A 12767-nucleotide genomic window follows, 5' to 3' on the forward strand; every position below is an offset into this window, starting at 1 on the left:
ACCTTAATTTTGGCACAGATCCTTCTTTGTTTCAGCTTCAGAGCCTGAAGCCATGATGATTGTGCAGGTTTTTTTTACTATCTGTGCCTAGCCTTGTCAAGGCAAGGCCCACAAAAACGCAGGAGAAATTGCTCACACAATCCTGCTCTCCCAACATCCATTCTCCACCGACAGCTTTGCAAACAGGGTATTGTTGGAGCTGTTTTATCCTCAATCTGCAGAGCATCCTGCTACAAGCTACAAGCTGTTTCCTTCTTAACAGGTCCTTCAAAACAGGATTTTTCTTTACGTCTCCATCACACCACATCACATCACAATTTGCCCCTAGGCAGTCACCTGGCCAAGTGTTAGTGGCTTTTTTATTTCAGCTACAACCAGAGTTACATCTGCCTATAATTTAAGAGTTGTGTGCTATACAGCTTTCAGCTACCTAAGGAGCTGTTCAGTCACAGAAGCCAGTCCACATTAAGTGGGATGGGAGTTTTGTAGCCTTTACCTGACTTTATCTTTGTCTGACCAACCTAGTGGCCTTCTACAATGTACTGACTACAACAGTGGACAAGGGAAGAGTTATGGATGTCATTTATCTGGACTTTTGTTAGGCCTTTGACATGGTCCCCCACAACATCTTTCTTTCTAAATTGGAGAGAGATGTATTTAATAAGTGTGGAAAAATACTGAAAAACAAAACTCAGCAAGAAGAAGTGCACGTGTTGGTATTAGTTCACCAGGAGCAAGCTGTCTGCACTCCTTAGGAGCAGGAACACTGAGGGAGCTTGGTATAGTGCCCTAAGGGAGACATGAAAAAAAGGACGGAGCAGCATGGAGGTGTTGTGGTCATGCGCTGTCAAAGTCAAAACAGCTAACAGGAACTAAACCAAAGGAATTACCCAAACGGTGACTGAAAGATGAACTTTGCTTCATTAACTCATAAATGCATATTACTTTTCACGCCCCCCCATATGCTAATAAAGTAAAACCTGTACATGCTTTACGTGTAAGACTAAAGTCACTCAAACTACACCTAGACATGAAATTGCATCTCCTGTAACTCTACCATTTCCCCTCCCTCAAAGAAAACAATATAAATATATCTTAAGTGGGGGAGGAGGTCAGAGGACATTCCACTCTTGTATCCTGGGACAGTCTATAGGCTGTCTCTCCTCCCCCATAGGAACACACATGGGGTGAGACTAGAACACTTGGCAATACCAGGTGCTCCCATGGAAAATTCAGAAAGCTGTCTTGTGTTTGTAGTCACATTTTAGCACTATATAGTTATTTTGAAATTTAATATAGTTGTCGCTGGCTGTATTATTCATATTTTACATATTCATCTATGCTTCTGCAGACAGTGTGTTTATCACCAGCAATCCAGTAAGAACCTGCATTTCTGTAGCTCAATGAACTACACTAGTTTGCTTCTGACAATGAGAATTATTGAACACAATCAGACTTTTAATCAGTCTGTGAGAACTCATTGAATACAAACAGACTTATATTGTATCGCACTGTTCGTGCATCCATAATCATGGTAGTTCTCAGTGGACGTGGCCAGACTTACAGTGCCCTGTTGGCTCTTCATTTCTCTGTTGCTTAGTGCCAAATTGGCTATTACTCAGAATTTAAGCCCAGCCTCCCTCAGCCCCTTTGATCTCTGAGGACTAGCTGGAAAGCCAGGGGGATTATTTTCTGCCAGATCTCCTTCCTCTTAACACAACAGAAAAATTTGCCTTACTCATAACTCAACAATGAGTTGACTGTTTGATGGATGAGGAATTGGCTGGATGGTTGCATCCAGAGGGCAGTGGTCAATGACTCAGTGTCCAGATAGACACTGATGACAAGTGGTGTCCCTCAGGGGTCTGTACTGAAATCAGTTCTGTTTAATGTCTTCATCAAGGACATAGACAAAGGGATTGAGTGCACCCTCAGCAAATTTGCAGATGACACAAAGCCAAGTGGTGTGGTTCACACATCTGAGGGATGGAATGTCATCCAGAGGGACCTAGACAAGCTTGAGATGTGGGCTTGTGGGAATCTCATGGGGTTCAACAAGGTGAAGTGAAAGGTCCTGCAGTGGGTTGGGGCAACCCCCGGTTATCAATACAGGCTGGGGAATGAGCAGATCCAGATCAGCCCTGCTGAGAAGTACTTCGGGTGCTGGTGGATAAGAGGCTGGACATGACCTGGCACTGTGCACTTGCCAATTGTGTTCTGGGCTGCATCAGAAGCAGCATGGCCAGCAGGGCGACGGAGGTGATTCTGTCCCTGTACTCTGCTCTGGTGAGATCTCACCTGGAGTTCTGTGTCCAGCTTTGGGGTCCCCAGCATAAGGACATGGACCTGTTGAGCAGGTCCAGAGAAGGGCCACAAAGATGATCAGAGGGCTGAAGCACCTCTCCTATGAGAAAGGCTGAGAGAGCTGGGGTTGTTTAGCCTGGAGAAGAGAAGGCTCCAGGGGGACCTACTGTGGCCTTTCAGTCCTTAAATAGGGCCTATATGAAAGATGGGGTCAGACTGTTGCGATAAGACGAGCAGTAATGGTTATAAAGTAAAAGAGGGTTGAGTTAGACTGGATATAAGCAAGAAATTCTTTATAATGAGGGCGCTGAAACACTGGAAGAGGGGTTTCAAAGAAGTTGTGGACGCCCCATCACTGGAAACGTTCAAGGTCAGGTTGGACAGGGCTGTAAGTGACCTGATCTAGTTGAAGATGTCCATGTTCATTGCAGGGAAGTTGGACTGGATGACCTTTAAAAATCCCTTCCAACTTGAGGCATTTTATGATTCTATGATTTCATGATTCTACCTCTCTAGGGTTCCTTGCCACTTCAAAGTGGAGAATGCTAACAAAAAATCTGTTCTCCTCCTTCCTGAAAGACTTCTCTACCCCCCAGACATTACAGTCCAAGGACATGACTAGCATTCACACTTAGTGCTAATGGGCTAAAGACACAGAGTCTATCTGTTAACTAGATGAGAAAGGAGGAAATAAATTTCTCGAATCAGGGTTTCCAGTCTCTGTAAATGTAATCCCATCAGCAAAGTGGGGTTTATGTCCTAAAAAACATAGAGGGTCTGGGCCGTGGAAGAGTCCCTCACCTTTAAGACTGTTCTGAAACCTAAGTTTTAGGTGGGTGTGAAAGGAATAGTTTCTTGAGTCTGCCATGTATATTGTTTTAGGATATTAACACTGTAACACCCCTTTATACTCCGTCCTTCCCACCTCACAGATCTTTGATGCATATGCCAAATATTTCAGTTATTTACACACTGTACACAACAGCTTCTTAAAATACACTTCTGAGTTCCTTTGATAAAGCAGGCTCTTTTTGTTGTGGTTTACAGTATTTGCTGGTTTTCTCTTTTAAGTTACTATTTGACAATATTTCTCATCACTTCTCTGTTGGAACTTCCATTTTCTTTTTCCCTGAAACTCTGTATATATGTATTTTTTTTAGCCAAATGCAGCAAATGCTTTCCTTCACTGCTTTTTATGAGGCAATACACTGTTGATTTTTTTTTTTTTTTTAAATGAGTTCTTAGACCTTCTTCTTTTGAAGAAGTTTGAAGACTTACAGGACACGAGTACCTGGTAGAACTCTCAAAATACTGTCATATTTATAGAAATGGTGTCAGATGCTGCTCTTCCTGAGCTCACCAGCCTGGGAGCACATATGAAAGCAACACTGTGTATTGGCTTAGTGTTCAGCCAGGCCAGAGTTTTAATTGCAGAGGATACATTTAAAGTGTTTTTATGGCTAAAAATTGCAGTAAAGACACAAAGATCAATTTTGAATCCTTGAGCAGATTTCTGTGTATGATAGGATCAGACTCAATGATACCAGGTAAGACAGAGAGAACAGCTTCATTTCTCAAATACGAGAAAAGAAATATCTTAAATTACAATCTCATTACCTTAAATTTTGCCTTTTTCTCAGACTAAGGGGAACACCTAGTGGCCGATTAAATTATCACTGTTTCCTGAAAACGATAGCTCAGTCTAGAACATACACAATGCTTTTTGAGTCAGGAAAACTGAAAGAGAGAATCGTATCAGCCTAGCAACTGCAGTAGCCTCTTGCAGGTGTGCGTGGGCTAGAGAAGACAGGTCAGGATGAGCCCTTTCCCTTGGCAGCTCCCACGCTGGATCAGTGGCGTGACTCAGTCCCCCTGCCATTGGTCCCTCCTGCCTGAACCTTAGAAATAAACCGCATGATGTGAGCAGACTCTGGCTTTACAATGAGCAGTCCTTATTTTCAAGTAGGAGGCCAAGAAATACAAGCTGGTCATTTTCTCAAATTCTGTTTTCTGTTTGCAGGGTTTCATTTTTATGGCTCATTTCCACTGTACCTGCTTTCCCTTCTGTCACCAAAGCACGGTGTAGGTGCTCATCAGGCTGATCTGCAGGGTCCCAGGCAGCAATAGACCGACATCCCAATGCAATTAGCAGGAACTGGAAATGTTATAGATGCATAGTGAATTCAACCAGGTTTACTCTTTTTAGGCATCTGTAAAAGTGTGAATAAATAAAACCCCATTCTTCATCATCATCTCTCAGCAAAGCCTGCAGGGGTGCCCAGAGGTGAGCAGGACTCACACATGTTGACATGTTGGCAGTGCGAGTCTACTCACAGGCCCAGTCAGTCATCTTGTGAGTGATAATAAAAGCAAACCTGCCTTTGGTGCTCCAGACTTGCCAATGGACTAATCAGAAGCAAGTAAAATATTTTCGTGAGTGTGCCACTAAGTGTGCTGCTGAGCACAGCTCCCCCAGCAGGCAGGAGCTGGAAGCAGCGCTGGTACCTCCAGGTAGTGCGTTGTACTCCTGCCCTTGGCCCCATGTGGGGCACTCACACACGGGAAGTGGCAACGGGTCCTGCAGAATGGCCACCCAAAACCCCAGAGCCTACAGGGGTCTCCAGGCATTCCTCCAACCCTCACACCTGCGTCATGCTCTTTGTCTTGCAGCATGCAACAATATGACCACAAACAATATTCTGAGTGTTTTATTAACAAGTATAATACATATGAACTGTATACTAAATATAGTATGAGGACTGTACAGTACAAATTTATGTTCACAGTTTGACATGACAAAATGTCATTACTGAATTCCCATTGGACTACCAAAGTAGAAACAGTGAAAGTACATTAAACATTCACATCTTTAGTAAGAAAAGATTACTAAAATGTTTCCATATTTGCAAGTTATAGTAATGCACGCTAGAAACCTTTAATTACCCATTCTGTCTTATTAGCTTATAAAATATATTACATTTTATTTAAAAAATTCTGCATAGTTTATAGAAGTATTAAAGTAAATAAAACATCCTTGCTATATTTGCAGGTGAGAGATGCTAAGCAAAAAGATTATTTTGACCCTTTAAATTACATTTTAAAAAGTGCTAATATCTGTAAAATATAATGAAAACTGGTGTAGCCCTCTTAAGAGATTTAACATGCTTTGTAAATTTTTATAGAAAGGATTTATATTCATCTACATGTTGCTAACCTTGACAGCAACAACAACATATTTGGACAAGATGTAGCATTTGAAATATCACTGCGGAATGGTGGGTGTATATTTAAATAAACCTCACACATTAATACATGCTTAACTTTTTGTATTAGAAACCAGTAATTTATTATGAACAAATGGCTTAAACAGGCACATTTTCATAGAACAGTATTGCCTGTTATAAGCTGCCCAGTGCAATACAACTAGGGAAAAAGGTGGGGTTTTTAATTATACACATTCTCCAGAACTAGGGTTTTCTATCTCAACTGGCTTTTCTTTAGGGCAAAGATGGAAGGATTGGCTTTGAAAAGTAGTTGTGTATATTTAAAAATTACAAGGTATCCCTCAAATCGAAGTTTGCTAAAATCAAGATGAGCTGGTTAAGTTGTAACTTCACATTCAGCTAAAAGATCAAAGTGTATTTGTTCGTGACCTTTTTGACATCCCACAAAGACATCACAGACATAAGTGAAAAATCCTATAAGGAAGGCATTTAAATGAAATAATATCAAATACTTACATTTTATATTTAAATTTCTCTTGTCCTAATTCACAAGGCACATGGATGAAGATATTTTAAAGTTCTATTGCATCTCCAGTGTATTTGTCTCCACCATTAGCATAAGTATTTTCAGGAAAAATGTACATAAGCTATGAATTAACATAGCATATAACCTAGACTAAATTATCTGAAATAACTCTTAGTTACAAAGAAGTACTGCTTTTAGGGTACTTGATCTTTGTTTCTGATTTAAAAAAAAATACTTAAAAAGAGAACATATTAATGAAAACATTTTATAAAAGCCTCAAAAGAGAAACAGAGCACTGGAAAGAAATGTTCCTTAAACATCCCAAATTTTATGCATTTGCATTTGTTAAGCTAAAAATGGGACCAGTTGCCATGAAGCTGCTTATTTTTATAGTATCTGCTTTTTCCCCTAGAATGGAACAGAGAATTGTTTTCATTCCAGGATACTAAATGTCTGTAAACTTGTGACTGATGCCATAAGGTTCTACACAGCCTCTCAGCAGTGATGCACCTATATTTACAAAACTGCCATTAAAAAGCCAATTCTGCTACCACTGACAATAAAAATATCCAACAAAAATCTCCAATCTGGAAGAGCTGTTTATTAATATCTGTCTCCTTCCTACAAGTTCCTCAATGTCAATAACAATTTGGCCTACCAAAAAAAAAAAAAGACCAATTAATGTCCCAAGTTTTTCAGCACCATAGATGAGCAGATCAGGGTCAATTACAAGAAGACACAGTGTTACTTCCCTCAGCCCTAATGAAGTGGCGAGGATGTTTGTAGCTGTAACAAAGCATATGGATCTTCCTCACAAAAGCACGAATGTTCCCAGCCCTGCTTTGCAAATCTCTGCTCTCCCCTTTGTAGAGCACATGTTCAGGGCTCTATTCCTTAAATAAAATTGCCAGTTCCATATACCCAATGCAAGAGTTGTTAACAACTGGAACACTTTCTATTTCATAGAAATTGCTGTTGCAGCGTTTTTCTCCAGGAGTACAGACCTCTCCTCTTATTCTATGGGTATGTGGATGTCAGCAGAACAGGTGGTAAAGTCTATCACCAAGGGAAGGCTCTTTGCATTCACACTCTTGCATCTCCAAGATTATTTTTTTGCTGTTGGACTACACAGACTGTAGAAGCACAGCCTAACTGCTCCATAAGCTCAAATATACCCACCTGCAGATGGACACTCCACCTGCCTCCTCCTGCAGAGCTCTATGCAACTCTTCCTCTCCTCAAACCTCCATTGTCCAGTGGGATTTTCCAAGAGAAAGAAAAATCTTGCAGGGAATAGTGTTTATGTTGCATAGAACAATGAAGGAAAACGCACTGGTGCAATAAGAGTGTGGAGAAACACATCCTGTTCCCTTGCAGTGCCACAAAGTCTACCAGCTAATATAGACAGAAACCTTCCTTTCAGAGGGCTCCCAGATGGAAAAATATCTGGGATCAACTGCAGGCTGCTTGAATTCAATTTATTTTACCTATGGAGTTCTGTCTGCTAACAGACATGGGAATTAAGACTTGCTGATGTGAAGTTTTAATGCAACAGACACATCTACATGGAAGCTTTGCCTACCTACAAAGAGAGACTACCAGAGTCACAAATCAGAGTTAGGAAATGGATGATTTGGTGTACATTTTTATCCAAAACAGAAACATGACTCAATTTATCAGAAGTGCATCATATCGGACGCCATCTTCTTACAAAAATATTGTGGATTAATAATTTTAAATACTGTAGTGTATTAAAGTAGTACTCACAGTTCAGAGCATTTTTGACATAATGATTGCTATTTTCTGAGGTACAGTAAAGAGAAAAATTATTTAGAGGAAATGCAGGGGCATGATTGCAGGGGGATAGTCTATATCCCTGAAATGAGGTGCAGTAGATTTCTATGAATATCATGTAATGCCAAGTCACAGGAGAGTACAATAAAATCATAGACTATCTTGACTTGGAAGGGACCCATTTAGATCATCTAGTTCAACCGCTGGCCCTGCACAGGACCATCCCCAAGAGTCACACCATGTGCCTGAGAGCATTGTCCAAACAGTTATTGAACTCTGTCAGTCTTCATGCTGTGACCACTTCCCTGGGGAGCCTGTTCCAGTGCCCAACCACCCTCTGGGTGAAAAACATTTTCCTGATATCCAACCTAAATCTCCCCTGACTCAGCTTCAGGCTGTTTTCTTGACTGTGTGTTCCACCCATACACTTGCACAGAAACCAGACATACAGTGTCACTCAAGGTCTTCATTTAACAAATCCACTGGGGCATTATCCAATAAAAACAAGGATATCTACTACACTATAATACAAATGACAGATGATATTGGTTTAGATGCACAGTGTTATGTACGGACCCATTCCTGCCAATTTTTCTTCTTGACTGGGGTAAATGATACTATGACTCAATCCTTCTGTAAAGTAATTACACTGTTTAGATTTATTTCCTCAGCGTTACTCACTGTTTGGGCAGAGGGGATTTCTAAATCAAGTGTCTTTCTAAAACTGTTGCATTAACCACATTGCAGAAATCAACATGGCCAGGAGAGTTCATTCATTGCATTGTTGAGCATAAAATGAGAGTGTATCCCTTACTGGGCACATAAATGAAAGTGTCTGGCAAGGACTAGCATTTTGGATATTCAATAACATTTACTACTTTATCAGTATATTCTGGGTTGATTATATGAAGAAACCAACAAAAGCCGTTAGTTTACAAATTCCCTTATTCACAAATGGAATACATTAAACATACTGAATGTAGAAAGGGTTTGCTTAGCATCCCCAGGAGAGAAAAAAAAAGAAGTATTCACATTCTTTAGGTCTGACCCGTGGCAAGGACATAGGAGGGTTAGATAACATCTGTTACTGACCATATGTAAGCTTTTAATGGTATAAATTCAGAGATCCAGACCAGCTGAATCCAAATTAAAATGCATGTGTAAAAAACAAAAAAAGTGTGACAGGAGTCAGGGACAGAAGACATTCAGACTAGCATGTGGCGTTTTCTGTGAAGAGCAAGATGGTCCGAACGGGAAAAGCTACGGTCACAGTCTGGGCACTGAAAAGGTTTGATTCCTGTGTGCTTGCGGAAATGCCGCGTTAGTTCATCAGAACGAGCAAACTTCCATGTGCATCCCTCCCAAGTGCATTTGTACGGTTTTTCACCTGGAAAAAGAAACACAGAAGTGGGGATTTTAAGACATGAACACATCAGTTAAATATCTGACAGATTTATTCTCTTGCCTTGTCAAATTTCAGCAAGTACTTTAATGCTTACTGAAAAGGCCTGCAAAAAGCACAAGGCTGCAGAAACTGTGTAGCCAGAGTTAATAGACCAAAAAATTGTTTCCTGCCACAACTTATTTTTTTGTTGTGTCTCTGTTCCTCTCTCTGCCATATTAGCACTTGTTTTGTCTCATCAAGCCCAGAAGTGCGAAGGTTTAACCATTTTTTCATGTATTTTCAAAACAGGGAACTCGTTCCAGATTAGCTGGGGGAAAGGACTGTGCTACCATTCAGAACAGCAGGCCGAAATTTTCTTGTGATTTCTGAAATTTAATAACTGGCACCATTGTCACAAGTATCCCAAAATCTCTCTCAATCATTACTTTCTAATATGTCACTCTCCCTCTTTTTTAACACTGCTGTACTGCCGCAAAACCTTGGATGTGTATATATTCATTTAGCATGCCAAGATGAACATTTCTGTGGAGAGCAGAGATGGGGATACACTTACTTGAACACTTATTCAGAAAAGAGCACCACTGGACCACTGGGTAGCATGTCCACAGAGCATATGTGTCTGCATTTGGCACACAGTCCAGATTTCTGCAAATGGGCCACTCCCATGGAAGTCTCAGTCAAATTTAACAGTGATGTCATAGGTGAGGCAGTGCAATTTGAACTGTTTTGGTGTTTACAGGTTGTGCAGATTGAGTAATCTGCAAGCAATTGGACACAAAATGAGTGAAGAGCCAGTGAATGTAAAGCACACCAGCAAACCCCAAAAACCTGCTCTGGCTTACAGTCTCTTGCTGTGAGTTTTCCTGCTATGTCCTCTGTCTTTTGCTCAGCCTGTAATTATATCCTCAGTGCCAGATCTAATTTCTTTCATTTTGTTACTTATGCCTGTGGTCACCTGGCCATTAGCAGGAACAACAAACTTAGGCTACTATTTTACCACAGACTTGATGAAAGAGAAGCATAGCAGTACTCAAACCTGTATGGGTTCTTCGGTGAGCCTTCAGATGGGAGCTTTTAGTGTAGACTTTGTTGCAGCCTTCATAATCACATCGATGTATTCTACGTTTTCTTTGTGTGTCCGGAGATTCCACAGGTAAAGGTCTCTTTCCTGGCTGAACTATAACTGAAGGGTGATTCCTGCAAAGTCAAATTGAATGTTAAAAATGAAAAACATTTAGCACAGCTAACCTCAACTAGTGTGATTCATAACAGAGCCTTTTATTCACTATTACTCTGTCTCTTGGCAGAAAGAACACTATTACATGCATGTTGAAAAATTCAACAGGGTTAGCACATTTTGTGTACTCTAGCAGTAATATTTTTAAACGTTTACTCACTTTGTGGCATGATGTAGCCATTTTTACTACTTTGTAACTGGTTTTTTTAACATACTTAGGAAAAACTCTCTTCAAATTCTTGTTTTTCAGTCAACCCCAGATTTCTCAAAGTTCATAGTGAAATTTCCTTGTATTTGTTCACAATTTTTCGTTATCCTTCAAATATTACTATTTTGCTTGTAATTGGAAACAGCTATTCCGTGTTATTAAAGAAATTGTATCTTTAGGGTTTCAAAGCAGAAGGCAGTCTTTATTGTTCCAGCCACTCCTTTAAAATGTAATTAAGAATTTCCTGTTTGGTGCTGGCAGGAGGGTGCGGCCTCCCTGTACCACTGACGTCAATTCCTAAAAGTAGAGCTTAGCCTGTGTGCCACACCCACAGGACGTCTGAAGTTGTCCCTCCACCTTCATAAACATGATTTTTCACTTTAGAAGCCCACAGGTACAGCACAGGTAAGACATGTACTAACTACATACAGACTTCTGCAACAAACACAACCATAAACATTCGCACACGCGAAAACATACGAGCTTCTTAAAAGGCTGACTGTTGAATGACACCCTACTGTATAGCTGGGGACAACTTTGATTCTTTCTTCCACACCAATGTTAGAAAAGGCAACGAGTATGTTTGTCAAAAAGGTATGTGGCATTACAAATCTTTCAACCTCACAAGGTTGCATTTTTCAGCCCATTAGCAGATCTGTATCAAAGCTTTTAATGTACTTTTTAGCTTTTAACTGAAACTTAGAATATAACGTGCAGGTATTAGCATTCCTTGTTGCAAAACCAACTCCTCCATGTGGCAGAAATGAGCTTTCTAGAACTCCTGTCTTTTCTCAGTTACTGTATTTCACAGTTTTTTACCAATTGAATTACGTTTTATAACACTAGGTTCTATTAGTTACTTACACCAAGTTCCTTTAAGGCCTAATTTTCAGAAACATTGAATACCTACTTTTCTGAGCAAAACAAAGGGCATGTGCTAAAGACAGAAAATCTGCATGGTTTAAGAAGAAAACAGCAGGATGGGGATTAGTGATGTGGGAAAAGTTTAATTCTGTTTTTAATTCTTTTATTAGAGTTACAAGCTTGAAATTGGGAGCCAAATTTTCTTTCATTGGTGGTTCTGTGACTGCTGAGTGATGTACTCTTTAAGTACATATTAGATCTAGCTAAAAATATCATAATGGCAGGAAACCCCAGATGGTGATGTTAGACACAGATGTACACACTCTTAAATAAGAAAGGCAGACTTCTAGCTTCCAAAGAAATGGTTCTCCAAAGCAATGTTCAGTTTAAACGCTGTCGCATACTTGTCTTTTTGGAGAAGCTCTGGCTTAGGACAGCAAACAAACTTGGTTTAAATCATTATGTGTGGAGGCTAGTCCTGTACATGCTAACATCTGGGAAAAGGGAGAAAAAGGGTATCTACCCTACACCATTTGTGATGACTTTCAATCTCAAAGCATCTAGAAGAAGTGCTGAGAATTTGTCTCCTTTTCCCTTTAGAGGAGATGAGGTTGGCAAGACAACAGAATGTTATCAATAATCAGATAGGGTGTGGCAGTTTTAAAAAATGGTTAAGGCAGTGTCAAAATTCAGAGGTAAATATTAAGTAAGTGCCAATAATAAAAGCACAGCCATAATTCTTTCATTCCCTCTTATACAACCAGATACAAATTCATTTCAGTCTACCCACTTATGTGTCACTCTTAATTGATAAGAGTATCTTCCAAAAATCATGTTACAATTTCAACAGCTTTTTCTTCTTCACCACAGACCACATTGTGTTGACAGCATGAGTGAGACTTTGACATTTGCAAGAAAATACGTTAATTAAGCTTCTTAATTGGGCTAGAGATTATTACCTCAAGTTTGATTTTGGAAGTTATTACATTGTTACATTGATTATCAGAGGTACTGGAAAGTCCCGCCACTCCTACAGAAATGCTACCAACATTATACATATATATACATACATACATACATACATATACATATATAGTGTGTATGCCAAAACCTAACACTCAACCAAAATAAGTCACTTAAAAGGGAGACTGAAGGTTTCCTATGTCCCTTTAATGTAGCTCATGTGTCTGAATAGTGCACTTTAG

The 12767-nt window shown here is 39.9% G+C and overlaps 1 protein-coding gene across 3 annotated transcripts in view; it reads right to left on the reverse strand.

Annotated features, from left to right (window-relative positions):
* Window positions 1–4997: 4997 nt before the first annotated feature.
* KLF3 (KLF transcription factor 3) overlaps window positions 4998–12767 on the reverse strand; it is a 29441-nt gene continuing 21671 nt past the window's right edge. For all 3 annotated transcript variants that reach the window (XM_064653033.1, XM_064653032.1, XM_064653031.1), the window contains 2 exons: window positions 10290–10450; window positions 4998–9235 (listed from right to left, as the gene is read on the reverse strand). In XM_064653033.1, coding sequence (XP_064509103.1) covers window positions 9054–9235; window positions 10290–10450 — 343 coding nt within the window. In that variant the 3' untranslated portion in view covers window positions 4998–9053. The remainder of the gene's footprint in view (window positions 9236–10289; window positions 10451–12767) is intronic.

This window comes from Pseudopipra pipra, chromosome 4, assembly GCF_036250125.1.
Source record: "Pseudopipra pipra isolate bDixPip1 chromosome 4, bDixPip1.hap1, whole genome shotgun sequence".
Classification (NCBI taxonomy): domain Eukaryota; kingdom Metazoa; phylum Chordata; class Aves; order Passeriformes; family Pipridae; genus Pseudopipra; species Pseudopipra pipra.